This window comes from Myxocyprinus asiaticus, chromosome 15, assembly GCF_019703515.2.
Source record: "Myxocyprinus asiaticus isolate MX2 ecotype Aquarium Trade chromosome 15, UBuf_Myxa_2, whole genome shotgun sequence".
Taxonomy (NCBI): domain Eukaryota; kingdom Metazoa; phylum Chordata; class Actinopteri; order Cypriniformes; family Catostomidae; genus Myxocyprinus; species Myxocyprinus asiaticus.
The window spans coordinates 29,854,942-29,873,922 of NC_059358.1; the positions used below are offsets into that span (position 1 = coordinate 29,854,942).

General features: G+C 44.2%; 1 protein-coding gene and 1 long non-coding RNA gene across 2 annotated transcripts in view; one reads left to right on the forward strand and one right to left on the reverse strand.

Annotated features, from left to right (window-relative positions):
- The window catches only part of LOC127453432 (beta-1-syntrophin-like), a 35,248-nt gene extending 32,812 nt beyond the window's left edge, over positions 1 to 2,436 (reverse strand). Inside the window, exon 1 of the mRNA XM_051719760.1 lies at positions 1,788 to 2,436. Within this exon, the coding sequence (XP_051575720.1) occupies positions 1,788 to 2,304 (517 nt within the window). The 5' untranslated portion in view covers positions 2,305 to 2,436. The remainder of the gene's footprint in view (positions 1 to 1,787) is intronic.
- The window catches only part of LOC127453441 (uncharacterized), a 32,208-nt gene that overhangs the window by 5,232 nt on the left and 7,995 nt on the right, over positions 1 to 18,981 (forward strand). The gene's annotated exons all lie outside the window — the stretch shown is intronic.

The following is an 18,981-nucleotide window of genomic DNA, read 5'->3' on the forward strand; positions in this document are numbered from 1 at the left end:
AAATCAACCAAGACCTCAGATAGAAAAAAATTGTGGACATCCACAAGTCTGGTTTATCCTTGGGAGCAATTTCCAAACGCCTGAAGATACCACATTCATCTTTACAAACAATAGTACGCAAGTATATACACCATGGGACCACGCAGCCATCATACCACTCTGGGAGGAGATGCATTCTGTCTCCTAGAGGTGAACATAGTTTGGTGTGAAAAGTGCAAATCAATCCCAGAACAACAGCAAAGGACCTTGTGAAGATGCTGGAGGAAACAGGTAGACAAGTATCTATATCCACAGTAAAACGAGTCCTATATCGACATAACCTGAAAGGAAGAAGCAACTGCTCCAAAACCGCCATAAAAAAACAGACTACAGTTTGCAAGTGCACATGGGGACAAAGATCTTACTTTTTGGAGAAATTTCCTCTGGTCTAATGAAACAAAAATTGAACTGTTTGGCCATATTGACTATCATTATGTTTGGAGGAAAAAGGGTGAGGCTTGCAAGCCGAAGAACACCACCCCAACCGTGAAGCATGGGGGTGGCAGCATAGTGTTGTGGGGGTGCTTTGCTACAGGAGGGACTGGTGCAATTCACAAAATAAATGGCATCATGAGGAAGGATAATTATGTGGATATATTGAAGCAACATCTCAAGACATCAGCCAGGAAGTTACAGCTCAGTCGCAAATGGGTCTTCCAAATTGACAATAACCCCAAGCATACCTCCAAATTTGTGGCAAAATGGCTTAAGGACAACAAAGTCAAGGTATTGTAGTGGCCATCACAAAGCCCTGACCTCAATACGATAGAAAATTTGTGGGCAGAACTGAAAAAGTGTGTGCGAGCAAGGAGGCCTACAAACCTGACTCAGTTACACCAGTTCTGTCTGGAGAAATGGGCCAAAATTCCAGCAACTTATTGTGAGAAGCTGGTGGAAGGCTACCCAAAATGTTTGACCTAAGTTAAACAATTTAAAGGCAATGCTACCAAATACTAACAAAGTGTATGTAAACTTCTGACCCACTGGTAATGTGATGAAAGAAATAAAAGCTTCTATAATTCTAAGAAATAATTCTCTCTGCTATTATTTTGACCTGACATTTCACATTCTTAAAATGAAGTAGTGATCCTAACTGACCTAAGACAGGGAATGTTTTCTATGATTAAATGTCAGGAATTGTGAAAAACTGAGTTTAAATGTATTTAACTAATGTGTATGTAAACTTCTGACTTCAACTGTATCTCTGTTCCATCCATCCATCCATCTATCTATTTTTCTCTGTTCTATCCATCCATGTCTCTCTCAATCCATTCTTCAATCTGTCTATCTATCTACATTTTTCTATCCATCCATCCATCTCCATATATCTGTGTCTATCTACAGTACTTTTTATCATTTGAGAGGAATAAAATAAATAAATAAATAAATAAAAATAAAAAAAATCAACTATTATGAAAGTCCATATGAAATCTCCAGGATGTTTTATTTTTTTTTTTATGAAAAAAAAAGCACTTTCATATGAACCTTTGCCAGTCTCAAGAGTGCTTTCATCCTCACTTGAGGGTACAGTAAACAAGTCCTTCACTCTAGTGGAGACCTTCCACAGATGTGTGTGAAGGACGAGTCTGCCGTGCCTTCCAGTGCTGTACAATAAGAACTGTATATAATGTTTTTTTATGCAGAATTGATTCAGTTCTCACCAACAGGTGCCTCTACACCGGCTATATGTTCAATCTTAAACTTCACAGCCCCACTGAAACGTTTTCTCTCCGCTCTTCTGTCCTTACCTTCCAGCACAACTTCTCTGCCCGCTTTCTTTAGCACCTGCACAGCCTCGTCGTGCGTGGCGTCCCGCAGATTGATCCCGTTCACGGACAGTATCGCGTCCCCCACATACAGCGCTTGAGTCTGATCCGCAGCCAGACCCTTGAAAATTTTACTAATAAGAATAGGCATCTTGTTCTCCCTCCCACCTTTGATGCTGATCCCAAGCCCCCCGACCTCTTGTTTGATAACTCTCACACATCTTTTACGGTTCGCAATCGCTTCGGGCACTTGTGAATCCGTGCAAGCATTCCTAATTCCGGATTTAGGACTGTTCGTGGGTTCCGCGAGCTCGTAAGAGCCGTTGGTGGTGATGCCGTTCAGGTTGACGCTCGTGTCTCCCGCGGACTCCTCGCAGCTGAGCGTCAGCAACTCGTCGCTTAAACTAGCAAGCACCGCGTGCCATCGCTCCCGTACCAGCACCTCCAAACACGTACTTTTCTGCACTCTGTTACCACAAAGCACCGACGCTACCGCCATCTTTGCAGCATTCTTAAAACGCCATGTGATTTCATACACACAAGCACAGGACTTTACACCCGAACAGGGAAAAAGTTGTGATTCAGGTTGGATAGTTTCAGCCCCTTCACTAGCTTCCCTGTGAATATCCTCTTTGGGTGGGGCAAATGTCTGACTCTGAAGATGTGTGGCCATACAGACACATAGCAGAACTCTGATGTCATGAAATGTGCGGATTAAAATCTGTGAGTCATTTAATATGTACATATTGATCATGGAAATAATTGTGTAACTTGCCTTCGTTTACCATTCCTTTATCTGATGAACGACAACTTTTTAAACTGTTTAAAGTAATATTGAGTTTATTCTTAATGTTTGTCGTCTGTGTATAAATATGTTTCAGGTTCCATATTTATTTAAATTAATTACAGTTCAGCCCCAGAGTGAAACGGAAAGGTTTTTTTTTTTTTTTTTTTTTTTTTTTTTTTTTCCGCACTTTCACTGTGTGTTAGGGTTGTTGTGGTTGGTTGACTAGGCTATCCGTCATGGAAAAAATAAGCAATTTATGGTGATTATCAATCTTGAAGCAAGGTGATAAATACCTATATTAGATATAAATTCAAAGCTACAAGCACTGAAAGGTATTCCGCCAGACACTGCACGACTTTCAACGGCGCAAAATGAAGAGTATTTAGTGACATCTAGTGTGTATTTTAGGTTACTGCAGCTTCATGCCACCAGTAGTGAATAATGTCGAGCACACAAAAAGAGCTTTACAATACAGATTCCTCTCTGTAGTAGTGTGTAAAATAAGTGGATTTTTACCATGTAATGCATATCAGTGACCAGATTCAGGAACATCAAATAATTTTATTCGGCTAGTCATCATTAGCAATTGTAGTGTAACAGCCAAGATTACACAAAAACGTAAGACAAAACATTAACTCAGCCATGCAGTCAATCTTAGAATAAGCTTTTTATTATTATTATTATTATTATTATTATTATATTTGAGTTATCGAGCATGGGCATGGGCAAAGGGCATGTCTTAAGAAGACATCTGGCTGTAGGTTGGGCTTCCCCTAACACCTTTGTCAAGATTCCTGCATGTATTTTTTCCTCTCCTTCCACATATTCATGGAGAAACAGGGTTGATCACTAATCAATTAAAATGGTTAATATGGGTGTTATATTAAATGCTATGGTCTCTCTATTCCCACTGGTGTGAATAAGAGCCTGTGTGCAATGTTTCACTAATCTGTTGGCTAGTATCATTGTGCTAAATCCCTTGGCCAGGCGATCAATCCTCTCCCCCTCCTTACTGCTAACTGGGAATATGTGTTGAGATTAGTGGTCCACCGTTCAGGAAATGTGAGGCCAATACAACTCTTTTTTTTTATTTTTTTTATTTTAACACTGAGATCGGCCAATACCAATCTAATCACCGATTTTTCTTTTTAAAGTGCCCTTTGCTACACTTTTACAATTTATATGCTACAGTTATTTGTTTATGCCCCACACTATGAAATTACATTCAATTTACATTAATTGAGAATGCTAACATGGGTTCCCTGTCTGTCAATCACTTGACGTTGTGTCGATGTAGTGACACTAGGGGTTCAATCTTGAGAGCCCCAATCACCATTGCTTAAAATAGAAAAGGCCAATGAAAACTGGCGAGTAGAATTTGCATGCCACTCTCCGCCCCGGACATACGGGTATAAAAGGAGATGGCGTGCATCACTCATTCAGATTTTTTCTTCAGAGCCGAATGCTTGTGTGTTCATCCTCTCACCCTTTGCTACACTGCTGGATTCTTATGGCGCATATCAGCGGTCAACCTCACACGGTTGAGTGCTGTGTTTCCCCTGGGCGCTTCGGCAGTATATTAGAAAGAGTATATTTCCTTCTAAAAGAGCTCACGCAAACGCTTGCCGTCTTTTTAAAGATATCGTTTCGCGTTTGCGCTACTGGATGTGGCCGTTATCTCTCACCTCCGGATACCCATGAAATCTGCCTCAAGTGTCTGGGGTGCCAGCACGCCGAGGCGACTTTCGTGGAAGGGTTATGTTCTCATTGCGAGAACATGCCCATGAGAACGTTGCGGTCGCGGCTCACTTCCTTCTTCATGAAGCAAGGAGCCACCGCAGCTGCTCCCCAACCCGGTCCATCCTGGGCTGACGCTCAGCCGGTCGGGTTGGCAAATACCGCAGGCGATCTGGATGTGGACATGGAAGCGTTTCTGCCGGCTCAGCCCCCGCGGACCTCCCATCCCCAGCACGCTCATTCTGTCCGGACGAGCTGTTGAGCGATTCAGGCGGTCTGCCTCAGTGTGGGTTTAATGTGTCGTTCACGGCTCGCGACGAGGATGGGCTTTCAGTCGTGGCATCGGAGGGTGGGCTTCTGCTATCAGAAGCGGGTGAATCTTATGAGCTCCCGCCCACGGGTGGTAGAGCACAGGATGAGGCGGACGCTGAGAGCCGTGCTTGCCCAGGTGGCTGTGAACATTGGGCTGAAGTGGAACCCTCCACCCTGCCCTGAGCATTCGCAGCTGGATGATTGGTTTCTGGGCTCGGAGTGCAACTCATGGCCGTGCCCCGCCCCGGTGCCTTTCTTCCCGGAAATGCACGAGGAGCTAACGAAGTCGTGGAAGGCACCTTTTACTGCCTGTACATGCTTCGCAGGCTCGTCCACTCTGACTACCCTTGATGGCGGAGCGGCTAAGGGATATGTCGAGCTTCCCCAGGTAGACCGCGCCATAGCGGTGCATTTATGCCCGCAGGGCGCAGCCACCAGGCGCGACCGACCAAGGCTCCCTTCCAAGGCCTGTAAGTTATCTTCCTCTTTAATGACGAAGGCTTACAAGGCCGTCGGTCAGACCGCTTCCGCACTGCACACCATAGCCATCCTGCAGGTCCACAGGCCAAAGCGCTAAAAGACCTGCACGAGGGTAGGACCGACCCAGGGCTGATGCAGGAACTGTGCACTGCAACCTCGCCTTACATGCGACGAAGGTCACGGTGCACACCCTGGGGCGGACAATGTCCATGCTTGTGGTCCAAGAGCGGCACCTGTGGCTCAACCTTGTGGAGATGCGTGACACAGCGAAAGTCCGCTTTCTTGATGCGCCCATCTCCCAAGGGGGGCTTTTTGGCGATACCGACGAGGATTTCGCCCATCAATTCTCAACGGTGAGAAAGCACACCGAGGCAATTAAATACATCCTGCCGCGGCGCGACCCAGCCTCCTTCAGGCCACCGAGGTCCCTCACCCCATCTGCTTCTAGCCAGAAATTGGACTCAGGCAGAAGGTAGCGGTGCCAGTGAAACAATTTCAGAGGATCCTGGGGCATATGGCATCCTTGGCGGTGGTTCTTCCCCTCGGGTTGATGCATATGAGACCGCTTCAGCACTGGCTACAGACTGGCTACCCGAGGTGGGCATGACGCCACGGTACCCAGTGTTTGACCATCGCGCCACAATGCTGACAGACTTTCAGCCCTTGGTCGGACCTGGCATTTATACAGGCAGGTGTTGCCGTAGAGCAGGTCTCAAGGTGCGTCATGGTCACGACGGACACCTCGAACTCGGGCTGGGGTGCCGTGTGCAATGGGCAGGCAGTGTCAGGGCTCTGGATGGGGCCCCGTCTCCAATGGCACATCGACTGCTTAGAGTTGCTGGCAGTATCACTGGCCCTGAGGAGGCTCCGGCCGTTGATTCAGGGCAAGCATGTGCTGGTCTGAACCGACAACACAGTGACCGTAGCGTACATAAACTGCCAAGGCGGCGTATGCTTGCGTCGCATGTCGCAACTCACCTGCTGCCTCCTCCTTTGGAGTCAGCAGACCTTAAAGTCTCTGTGAGCCACTCACCTTCCGGGCGCCCTCAACCGTGCAGCGGATGCGCTCTCACAGCAGGTAATGCTCCGCGGGGAGTGGAGACTCCACCCCCACATAGTCCAGCTGATTTGGGAGATATTCGGAGAGGCACAGGTAGACCTGTGGTACTCCCTGTCCAAGGCCCCCCTCGGCATGGATGCCTTGGCACAGAGCTGGCCTCAGGGGCTACGCAAGTATGCGTTTCCTCCTGTGAGCCTCATTGCACAGACTCTGCGCAAAGTCAGGGAAGACGAGCAGAAGTCCTGTTTGTTGCACCATACTCTCCCAACCAGACTTGGTTCTTGGATCTGATGCTCCTGACAGTAGCACTTACTTGGCGCATTCCCCTGAGGCAGGACCTTCTCACTCAGGGGCAAGGCATGCTCCAGCACCTGTGGCTGGACCTCTGGAATGTCCACATCTGGCTCCTGGATGGGACACGGAAGACCTAGAAGGTCTTCTGCCAGCAGTGGTAGACACGATCACTCAGGCCAGGGCCCACTTTATGAGGCGGCTGTATGCCTTGAAGTGGCGTCTTTTTGCTAACTGGTGTTCTTCCCGTGGGGAAGACCCACAGATATGCACCTTCGGGTCTGTACTGTCTTTTCTTCAGGAAGGGCTGGAGAGATGACTGTCTCCCTCTACCCTGAAAGTTTACATGGCTGCCATAGCAGCTCACCACGATACACTGGATGGCAATCCCTCTCGACAGCACGACCTGATCGAAAGGTTCCTCAAAGGCACGAGGAGATTGAATCCTCCTAGTCCGCGCCTGATCCCCTCTTGGGATCTCTCTGTGGTCCTACCCGTCCTACAGAGAGCCCCGTTTGAGCCCCTGGAGCAGGCCGAGCTTAGCACTCTGTCTCTGAAGATGGCCCTCCTGGTGACACTCACTTCCATCAAGAGGGTGGGGGACCTGCAGGCGCTCTCTGTTACCAGCGAATGCCTGGAGTTCGGGCCGGCACACTCTCACGTGATCTTGAGACCCCGGCCTGGTTACGTGCCCAAAGTTCCCACCACCCCAAGCGCTCCCTTCAGAGGAGGAAGACCCAGCCTTGACGTTGCTGTGTCCAGTTCTCACCCTGCACATCTATCTGGACCGGACGCAGAGCTTTAGATGGTCGGAGCAGCTCTTTGTCTGTTTTAGAGGACAGCAGAAGGGGAAAGCTGTCTCCAAGCAGAGGTTGGCCCATTGGATTTTGGATGCCATTTCTCTTGCATACCAGTCTCATGACTTGCCGTGCCCCTTGGGAGTCCGGGCGCACTCCACTAGAGGCGTTGCGTCCTCCTGGGCACTGGCAAGGGGGGCCTCTCTAGCAGACATATGCAGAGCTGCAGGTTGGGCTACGCCCAATATCTTTGCGAGGTTTTATAACCTACGCATAGACCTGGTTTTGACCCGAGTGTTACGTGGTAATAGCAGGTAGACCGGGCGGCCGGTTAGGTGTACCGCTTGCATTGCGCCTTTCCCCTTTTTTCAAAGATGATAATGTGTGCTTTTTTTCCACAACAGTTCCCTGTACTGGTGAACTCCAGATGCCTCTTTAATTCTTTAGCACTGTCCGGTGACGAACTCGGCGGAGGAGTAACACCACCAGGCCCAATACTCGTGGTATTCCCCTTTTCAGGTGAGCCCGTGTGCTTGGGCTCCATGCTCCATGTGTGGTGATTTTCCTTTGGTAATCCCGAATGCTGAGTTTCCATTGTTCGGTTTCCCCCTTAGGTGAAACCTGTGTTTCCCCTCGTCAGAGCTTTCTCTGTCTCGGCCACTGTGCTGCGTACCCTCTCTGTAGATATGGTCCTCCTGTGGTATCATTCCATATGTGTACTTCCCTGTTGGTAAGTCCATGTGAGGTATGCTCCACATGTTAACCTCCCTCCGGCAGGATGTGGTCTCCATAATGCTCTCTTTCCTGGAGAGGGAAGAGCACTTCCCAGTGCTATTCTAGAAAGTGCTTGGTGGGAGATTGCTTAACAGCAAATTAAGAAAGGCACCGCCGGTAGCCTACTTGAGTAAGTGCCCTCTCCCCCCTTAACGGGACTAGGGAGACGCCTTACCTAACTCGCTGGAAGGTCACGACATGGTTGAGCGCTCGCTGCATGCCTCGTGACACGGTTCAGCGCCTGTGGTGTTTCCTATAGGAACCCTTAGTTTCACTACATCGACACAACATCGAGTGAGTGACAGACAGGGAACGTCTTGGTTACTTATGTAACCTCTGTTCCCTGATGGAGGGAACGAGACGTTGTGTCCCTCCTGCTGCGGCGCTGAACCAGCCGCTGATATGGCCGGGACTCTCTATCGGCTCCTCAGCATAAATCTGAATGAGTGATGCATGCCATCTCCTTTTATACCCGTATGTCTGGGGCGGAGAGTGGCATGCAAATTCCACTCACCAATTTTCATTGGCCTTTTCTATTTTAAGCAAAGGTGATTGGGGCTCTCAAGATCGAACCCCTAGTGTCACTACATCGACACAATGTCTCGTTCCCTCCATCAGGGAACAGAAGTTACATCAGTAACCAAGATGTTTCCTCCAGGTGCTCCGGTTTTACCCACAAGTCCAAAAACATGCAGGTTAAGTGAATTGGAAACTCTAAATTGCCCCGTAGGTGTGAGTGAGTGTCCCTCAGCCACTGGGGGTGGCATAAGGAAGGGCATCCGGCTTAAAAACCTGTGACAAATCAAATATGCAGATCACAGATGGTGGCGACCCCTTAACGGGAGCAGCCGAAAGAAGAAGAAGAAGAAGACGAATGGTTCTGTTTTCACTATAGAATGTTGTTGTGACATACTGGAAACCATTAAACACCAAGAGAGCATCACACACAGCAGATATACATTCAATAATAAGATAAATATATCTATTACAAGCTCCAAAACTGCTCCAGTGAGAAATCATTAGTATCAATTATTTGTTCAAAGTCTTTGGCATTTTATTGTAACCCAAATCACTAATGGTTAAGTCACTGCGTGACAACACAGTGCCAATATTGAAGGTTAAAGGGATAGTTAACCCAAAAATGAAAATTCTCTTATCATTTACTCACCCTCATGCCATCCCAGATGTGTATGACTTTCTTTTTTTTCTGCTGAGCACAGATCATCAAAAAGTAATCCATCAGACTCCAGTAGTTTAATCAATGTCTTCTGAAGTGATCCAGTTTGTTTTGTGTGAGAACAGACCAAAATGTAACACATTTTTTACTGGACATCTTGGCATTACGTTCTCTGGGCATGATCATGATTTCAAGCTCAATTACACTTCCTAATGCTTGGCGCATGGGCAGAGCCCTAGTTGGCACTATAGGAAGTGTAATCGAGCTTGAGATCATGATCACCAAGGAGACTGCTGTCAAGATGTACAGTGAAAAAGGAGTTACATTTTGGTCAGTTCTCACTCAAAACTAACTGGATCACTTCAGAAGACATTGATTAACCCACTGGAGTCTGATGGATTATGTTTATGCTGCCTTTATATGCTTTTTAGAACTGCAAAGGCCTGCTGCCAATTGCTAGAAAGCCCTTAAGAAAACCCTTAATGACAAAACACTTATAATGACAATACAATTACAACTGAGGGTTTTCTTAACTTAAGGGGTATCTTGCAAATGGGCCCTGGTCACCACTTGCATTGTATGGACCTACAGACCTGAGATATTCTTCTAAAAATCTTCATTTGAGTACATCTGGGATATAAATAATAGGAAAATTTTAATTTTGGGGTGAACTAAGCCTTTAAATGTTATTAGTGGTGGCGTGACATATCTCTCACAAAATAGTGCTGGGATGAGTGACTGATGAGAGATTGAAAGCACCTAAAGAGGTGAGCACGCATGTTGGAAAGTTATACTTAAAGAGCGCATAATTGCTCAATCTCTCCCTATCACTCCACACCATCTGACTTTCGTGATTCACATTACATCAAGTATACTCAGATTTGCATCTTCATATGTTGTTTAATTTTTTACATCTGTTTGCACCATCTTTGTTCTCTCCGTGTCTAACAGTACAGCAAGTCAGAATTACTACTGCAACGACTCTTGAAAATAGGCACCTTAATATTTATACACTTAATTCATACACATTTTTAAAACAAACCAGCACATTCATCTGAATTAGAGCATGTCTAAAGTGTAAATTTGTGAATGCTTAGTTATTTGCCAATAACTCACCCTCCAGTGGCCGCAGTGTCATGCTTCATTAGGGTAGCAGTGTTTGTGTGATTTTGTGCACTCAACAATGAAAAAAAAGATAGGCCTTGAATGTAGGCATGATCGGCCGATCGCTGATCACAAATTTAAGATGAAGATCGGCCGATTTAGATTGGTGGCCGATCGATCGGTGCAGTCCTAGTTGACATATTGCTCCACTACTCAGCATGGCTAGTGTCTCTGTTTTGGCATCGAACCATTGGTTTATTGTTCCACCTCCCTTCCTATTTCTCAAGTGTGGCTACAGCAATGCTTCTGACCACCAAATAACATCTGGAAGACGTCAGCTTCTGACACAGCATCGAAGTTACCTTATTGAAAAAGAACGTCTCAGTTACTTTGTGTAACCTTGGATTACACAAAGGAAGGAACGAGATGGTCCTTAGGTGTGCCACAGCTACTGAATTTTCGCTGTTACAGTCTCCTTCCCTTCAATTAGAAAATCCTAAAAATGTGAACCTGGCTTCCGCTTCTATGTTCATGATGACGTTGCATCAGTGGAGTCCAAAGCTTCACCAGCCAATCAAATTGGAGTGATGGAATAGGGTTTCAGAGTCCCACCCCCGGACGGATTCTCCCATAGCATCGGCTTCTGATGCAGCGCCATGTTCCCTTCTTTCAGAGAACCAAGGATACGCAAAGTAACTGAAAAATTTTGTGATTCATTTCTAAAGATACAAATTTGTCACAACATGGGAACCTGTATTGTGGGATTAATGGCAAAATGCAAATAATATGTGGGATATTGTCATGTGGACTAATCTGCTTGTGTAAAGCATAGAGCACAATAGATGCCAAAAGTGTGCTCATAAAAATATAAAAACCTAAGAGGCCTCTATATTTCTGCTAAAGCCAATTATGGATTTTATTTTTATTGCTTTTTCTCCTCCCTTCACCCAACAAATATATTTTTTATTACAACAAAGTACAACAAACATTGTAGAAAAACAGAAATAAAAATGCTTTTTCAAGCATTCATTCAAAGATACTAATTTCACTTTGATCAATCCTCAAAATATGGAAATGTGGAGGATGAGATACATAATTATGAGCATACCTTATATAAGGCAATTAGAGAAATAACCAGATTATGCTGCTTAAGAAACTCTCAGAGGAAATTATTTGTATTCATGAATAAAACATCAGTTCAACCTTCTTTACGGTTAAATAAACTAATAACAAAACATGTTCACTTATGGAGCTGTACAAGGGAAAATATGGAAGACAGAAGCAAAATGGTAAAATTCTCTCTGGTAACAGTCAGAGATGTAAGATAGAGAGAGAAAAAAGGACAAATGCAAAAAAAAAAAAAAAAAAAAAAAAAAAAAGTGAATGACAGCAGGAGAGTAGAACTGCAAAATTCTCTCTAGCTTTAATTGGGCCGAACTTTATCCATTTAATTTAAATTATTACAGTTATTTTTCTCTGATGAAGTAATAATATGTCAGAGACATTGTGGAATAATCTTAGCTGAGCTGGTGTATAACCAGGTGTGTGGAGGCGGACCCTTAAACATGTTGGAAGGTTATGTAAAACTGCAATGTTCCTTTTTACATTCATTTAATTTAGTTCAAACAGAACACAACATTGTAGTCCTGTGCCACCTTCTATGTTTATGTATGCATGTGTATATGTTTGGGGTTTTTCTTCTTCTTCTACTTCTTCTTCTCTGTCATAATTTAATGTCTTTCTCTGTTCCTGTTTTAAGAGTCAACATTGCAGTTTTGGCCATTTTATTTCTGGAAAAAAGCGGTCACCTGCCAGACCACTTTGTAAAAACAACTTCGTCTTTTTCAACTTCGTGTTTTATGCAATGCTTCATGCAGAATTAAACAATATTTTTCATCCTATTTAGTCATTATCAACCCTGTCACCATGACCAGCTGGACTTCAATCAACTTAAATCAATGCCCATACAGCTAAGACGAGACCAGTCTGTCCATGAGCTGTTTTAGCTTTAAAACTGAAGTGTGTAATTTCTGCGCCACTAGCGCCACCAACCGAATTATAAAAACAAAAATTATTTTCTAACAGCTTTCCCGAATACTCCCCCCATCTGCCACTGACCTGCCCCAAACTCACTCCATCGGTTGAGCCAGAAGTTATATCAAAACCCGTAGGGAATCATTCGATGGTTTTTAGTTTAATTCTTCCAGAGTGGACAGCAGTAATACTGATAATGGTAGGGAAATGACTGTCAAAGCTGTGTGTGTATGCTTATAAACAGGTAAAAGTATCTATCTGTTTTGACAATATGTGACATATTTATGTATGTGTGTGTGTGTGTGTAAAAGAAGCTGGCAGTTGCTTGGACTTGAGATAATAATAAAATCCACAAAGTTGCATTTTGACAAACCCAGAGCAGAGTTTTACAGACATGGTGTCTTGTGTGTCATTTAGGGCTGCCCCCTGATAGTCGACCAAAGGTTTGTCGATGAGAAGAGTCTTGGTTGACCAAGTTTTGATTGGTCGGTTGGTCGCAGAAAAAACTCCACATAAAAACGACGAACACAGGTATTAGCGCTGGTTGGACGCTAGGTGGAACTATGGGGTAATTTTCGTTAAGCAGGGTTAGGGTAAAGCCTACACAATAAAACAAGACACCTTGATTTCAAACTTAGAACTTTATTTTTTATTTATTTTAACTAAAAATTCAAATGAAACTGGAAAAAAAATAAAATAAGTGCAATTAAAATGTGTGTTGTTCAACTTTTTGAAAGATGCTTTTACAACAGTTGTCAACATCTCTCTGGCAAAGAACCTACTTCATCTGTGCATTCTCTACCAGTCGGTATTTCGTTATCCGGGAAAATACATCATGTGTGTGAATAAATTCGTTTTGTTCCCTCCTTCACGATATCTATCCATCTATTCATCCATCTATCCATCTATCATCTATCTATATATACATTGCAATATCCAGTTACATCGGCAACCCCTGGGCTGAGGGATCGGTGAATATATTGCTTTAGTAATTTTGCATTGAAAATTAAATTAATTTATTTAAAAAACAAAGAACTTAAATTTCTAAATTCAAATTGCACTCCAAACGAAATGAAAAAGCTATTAAAATAATGAATTGATAAAAGAATTATATATATATATATATACATACACACACACACCTTTCCATTTACGGTCAGTATCCGTCTAAACATCATGGCGGAAAATTACTTACACAAATGAAGACATAAAAACAATTATAAATGTAAAAATAATAATTATAATGATGATAATAATCACTGAAATATAAATCATGGTTCGAGGTGAACGTGTTTTTGTATTATTTTATGTTTTAATCACAGCTGTATAGGCTGCAGAGTTGGTTTCAATGAACTGCTCTGTGGAAATAAAGTGAACTGAACTCAAAGCCCCTACTGAGCTGGAGATGTCTGAGGTCATTTGCAGCACTCATAGACGATACTGTTCTTGCAAAAAAAAATAAATAAATAAATAAATAAATAAATAAATAAATAAATAAAAATCGGAAGACAGAAACAAAGAGTGAGAACCTTTCAGATGCGCTTGTTCCACAAGACTGCACGCCTCCGTATCAGCGCGTCATACATGCACATGTACAGCTTTTCTGTCATCTGTTCTTAATAATATAATAAAGTGTTTCTTCAAGCGCGTGTCTGTGTGTCTACGGGCAAATTATTTTTAATATTAATCTGATAATAATAGCCTAATAATAATAATAATAATAATAATAATAATAATAATAATTTAATACATGGGAAAACGAGCCAAATATCGTCTTAACATCGTCAATGGCATCAGCTATTGGCGATCACTCTGACCATCGTCGATCCCCGAGATCATCGTCTGTTGGCACAACCCTAATGTGCATTTCTCTCTATAAATGAACAAAATATTCAGACAGTCTCCTTGCTGGTTTTTCTGACACATTCAGAATCATTACAGCTTTTGCCGGTGTCCCTGCGGCTGGCTTCGTGCATGTGCTTGTAAAATTTATATGTTAAAGGATCATTATTACGGTTTAGTATTTCTCTGTAATGTAGAACAGTGTTAGAATGTTACTTTTAAAAAATGTTCTCAGCCCTGGAACTTAAACCATTTTCTTGAAAAAAACAAACAAACAAACAAACAAAAAAACATATATTCAGGTAATTAAATTAATATCATTAACATGCAACTAGTCGACTAATGGCTTAAATTAACTCCTACTAGTCAACTAGGAAATTCATTGGTCGGGGGCAGCCCTAGTGTCATTATTGGAGCAGAATTTAATTAACAGCAAATCCAGCAATATAAAAATCACATCTGGCTACTCTGGTGTTTGAGGCAAAAAGCAGTGCTGGATTAAACTATTCTGAAAACGTCATGGATTCTGACCTCAATTTATTCTGAAGGCTCTATACTTGAATGTCCAACAATCATGTACTTACACTGGATTTTTCTCATAAAACTTCACGTACAAATAAACTGTAGCTAGCAATATAGAATTGTCTATGGTTTCACTTAATGGCTTTTGCATCTTAGATCCTACAATGAGAACAGTTGTTCAGTAGTTTGCAAGTTAATGTAATCCTGCATTGAGGAAAGTGTAAACGTGTGTGGCTCATGGTCCTGGGCGAAGGGTCTCGAGGCTCAAGACTCGACCTGAGCTCGAATACACCCCCGGACTTAGATTAGTTATTGATGAATAGATAGGAGGAGAAGGGGAGGTGGAGGGATGCAGGAAGACTCGATGTCACATAGAGGTAAGCAGCAGTTTATATACGCTTACTCTGGCAGTGTGATTGGTCAGATTAAATTAACTTGCTCCTCCCAAACCTTGTTACTTGAAACTCCATTTCAGTAGTTCGCAAGTTAATGTAATCCTGCGTTGAGGATAGTGTAAACGTGTGGCTCGCGGTCCTGATGAAGGGGGCTTGAGGCTCGAGACTCGAATAAGCTCGAATGCCCCCCAAAGAAAACAGGACAGCAAGCAATTTTCTACGGAGCCTTTTGTGTTCGAGAAGAGATGAAATATTTTACTATGCCTCTTATACCCCACAAAAAAGAGCGTGAAATTATTAAATTAATTTGGGGGTGGGGGGGTGGGGGGGGGATTGGAGTGCTTGCTGAGCCCTGAGTGAGGTGGGCAGAGGTGCCAAAAAATTATAGAACGAGCGAGGCTGCTAGCGGATGCAGCTTTGCACTAGGATCCGCTTGGGGATAGGAGACTGGGAGGTGTAACTGGGAATGGCTTGAGTACAGTGTATCTGAGATGCCAGATTTGATCAGGAAGGATTTGAGGTGTTTTTGGAACCAGAATCGGGAAGCTGCTTGATTTTTGTCATCAACGAAGAGGGGATCTAGAGAGGTTTTGGTTTGGGATCCTCTGTAATATAGATAGTGTGCTAGCGATTGGAAGGGCTGGATGGGAGTAAGATAAAAATTACATTATTTTATAAAATTAATTTATAAAAATTATAAATTAGGTGGAAGTTTATGAATCATTTTCAAGCTGTCTGGTATGTTTGTAGTGTTTGGGGGGAAACGGCTTGAAGAATGGAATCCATGGAAGCGAGGTGGAGGAGTCTGAGAGGATAGTTTAAAGGAATTTCTGTTCTGAACAGGGAGGAACTCGGGTTGGTGTTGGGTTTGCTTCTGGGGCCAAGGCTTTGAATTTCTGAAAGAAAAAACAAGAAAGGGAGTCAGCAATCTGGTTCTTTGAGCCTGGAATGTGTTCTGCTTTAATTGTGAATTGGTTACGGATGGAGAACCAAATTAGGCACCTAAGAAAAGACAACAGTTCTGGTGAATGGGGTCTGCCTTTGTTAATGCACTGGACGGTGGCTTGGTTGTCACAATGTACTTAGATGCTTTTAGATGTTCATTCCGATCCCCAGTGGGAGGCTGCTACTACGATGGGATACAGTTCGAACAGGGCGGAAGATGCAGTGTGTGTGTGTGTGTGGGGGGGGGGGGGGGTGTTTGATCAGATTGCGGGGCCAGGTGGATGCAAACCATCGGCCCTGGTAGTAGCCTCTGAATCCGATGGATGGAGCTGCATCAGTGTACAATTGGATATTGTTGGGGGAGGAAATGAAATCATCATAGAAGGAAATGCCATTCCAGTGGCTAAGAAAAGTTAGCCATAGTTTTAAGTCTGCCTGGCATGCTTGGTCCAGGACCATGATGTCATTAAAGGAGTTAACGTAAGAGGCTAGAGAGAGAAGATGTGAGATGAATGGGTGGCCTTGGGGAATGATGCGCACGGCGAAGTTTAGATGGCCGAGGAGGGAGAGGAGATTATGCTTTGAGCAACTTTGGTTTGATAGGATGTTTGAAGTGATTGAAATAATCCTATCGATCTTTTGTTTGGGAAGAGAAGTGAAAAATTTAGCTGTATTGAGTTGGATGCCTAGAAATTCAATGGAAGTGGATGGATTTCTCTTGTGCTATGGGAATTCCTAAGTCGGAGAGTACCTTTGTAACTACAGTGGGATGGAGAGCTTGGGGGTAATTGTGAGGCGAGACGGTGATGAAATCATTGAGCAGATGAATGAGGTAAGGCACAGAGTGGTTATTAGACAAAATCCAGCAGATCACTTCAGATAGCATATTGAATATCTTAGGGCTGCTTTTGCAGCCGAAAGTGAGGTGGACGGCAAAGTAAAATTTTTCGATCCAGTGGACACTGAAGAGGTACCAGAAATCGTGGTACAGGGGCATGATTTTGAATGCTGAAGTAATGTCGATTGTGAAGGATCTTAGTTCATGGGCAAGAGAGGAGTCAGGAGACAGTGAAAAGTTGAGGTAAGTATTTATTTTCTCCACACAGATGGGCAACACAAAACAGCTCTCAGTAGCCAACTCAAACAGGGCTTTCAGTATCCCAAAGAACTGAACATATGCAGTCTCTTGATGTACTGCCAGTTACTCAGACACCAGTTTCCTCTGCCACTCTCTGATGCTCTGGCTTGCCTTATCATGTTTCCCTCCACCATCACTATAATGAGAGACAGGTGTTAAATTACAACCCAGGTGACGAGCCTTACAGCTTTCCCTCTCCACAGATAGACACATGACCACACCCCCCCATGCCACATACCCCCACCGCCGACTCAGGCTGGGGCAACATCCGGCCTGCCCACTCCTCCCCCATTTCTGGAGAGAAAGTCATCCACAACCATCTGCGCCCCCAGTCTGTGGACCACCTCGAATTTAAAGGGCTGAAGAGCCAGATACCAATGGTTGATCCACGCGTTAGTATCCTTCATGCGGTGGAGCCATTGCAGAGGAGCGTGATCGGAACAAATGGTGAAGGCCTGCCCTAGCAGGTAGTAGTGGAGGGTAAGAACAGCCCACTTAATCGCAAGACACTCCTTCTCGATGGTACTGTAATTTGTCTCCCTGAAGGTGAGCTTGCAACTAATAAACAGCACTGGCCATTCCTCCCCTCCCACCCCCTGCGAGAGCACATCCACGAATTCCGCTTGCAACCGGGCAATGTCTGTAAGCTGTGACATTGAGAGGTGGTCTCCACAAGGGACCAGGGTGAATTAATTTGGTTTGGGAGTCACCTCCGGCCCGAGCTCCACCAAGGCTACAGGCACTGCCTTCCTCCATGGTTTGAGGAGGTTGAGGTGGTAGATTTGACGTGCCCCTCCCCTATCTGTTCGCCTAACCTCATAATCGAGATCTCCAACTCGTCGTGTGACCTCAAAGTTTCCTTGCCACTTGGCGAGTAATTTGGAGCTCGATGTGGGCAGCAATACAAGCACTTATCTCCCTGTGCGAATTCGCGTAGTCGAGTGCCCCTGTTGTACAGTCAGCGTTGAAGTTCTTGCGCTTGGAGAAAATTCTCCTGTGTTTCCTGCCCCAAAGTGTAGAGTTCTGCTCTAAGGTCAATAACATATTGAATTTGGTTTTTGTTATTCGAAGGTCTTTCCTCCCAAGCTTCCAATATGATGTCGAGCAAGCATACAGTAGCTCAAATGGAGAAAACCCTTTGGAGGCTTGCGGGACCTCTCATACTGCAAACATCAGGGGTTCGAGCCACTTATCCCTAGTTTTAGCATCTTCGTGTACGAACTTGCAAATCATATTTTCAAGGCTTATTAAATCGTTCGACCAACCCGTTTGTTTGTGGGAGATAATTGCTGGTGCGAATCGATTTAATGCCTAATAATTTGTACAGTTCATATAGTGCATGTGACTGGAATGTTGTGCCTTGATCAGTGAGGATTTCCTTTGGAATCTCCACTCGGGAGATAATTTAGAAGTGTGCCTCCATAACACTACGTGCTGAGATGTTGCATAGAGGCACTGCTTCCGGACATCGCATTGCATAGTCTACCAGAACTAATACAAAGCGATGCCCGCATGCAGTCCACTCTAATGGCCCGACGAGGTCCATGGTAATTCTCTCAAAGGGGACCTCGATCAATGGCAGAGGGCGCAATTGTGCTTTTGGGGTGGACGGTGGATTCACCAACTGATATTCACAGCACGCCGCACACCATTTGCGTACGTCGCGATGAATGCCCGGCCAAAAGAAATGGGCCATTATATGATTCAAAGTCTTTTCGTTACATAAGTGACCAGCCATTGGGCTATTGTGAGCTGCCTGGAACAGTGTTTCCCGATGACTC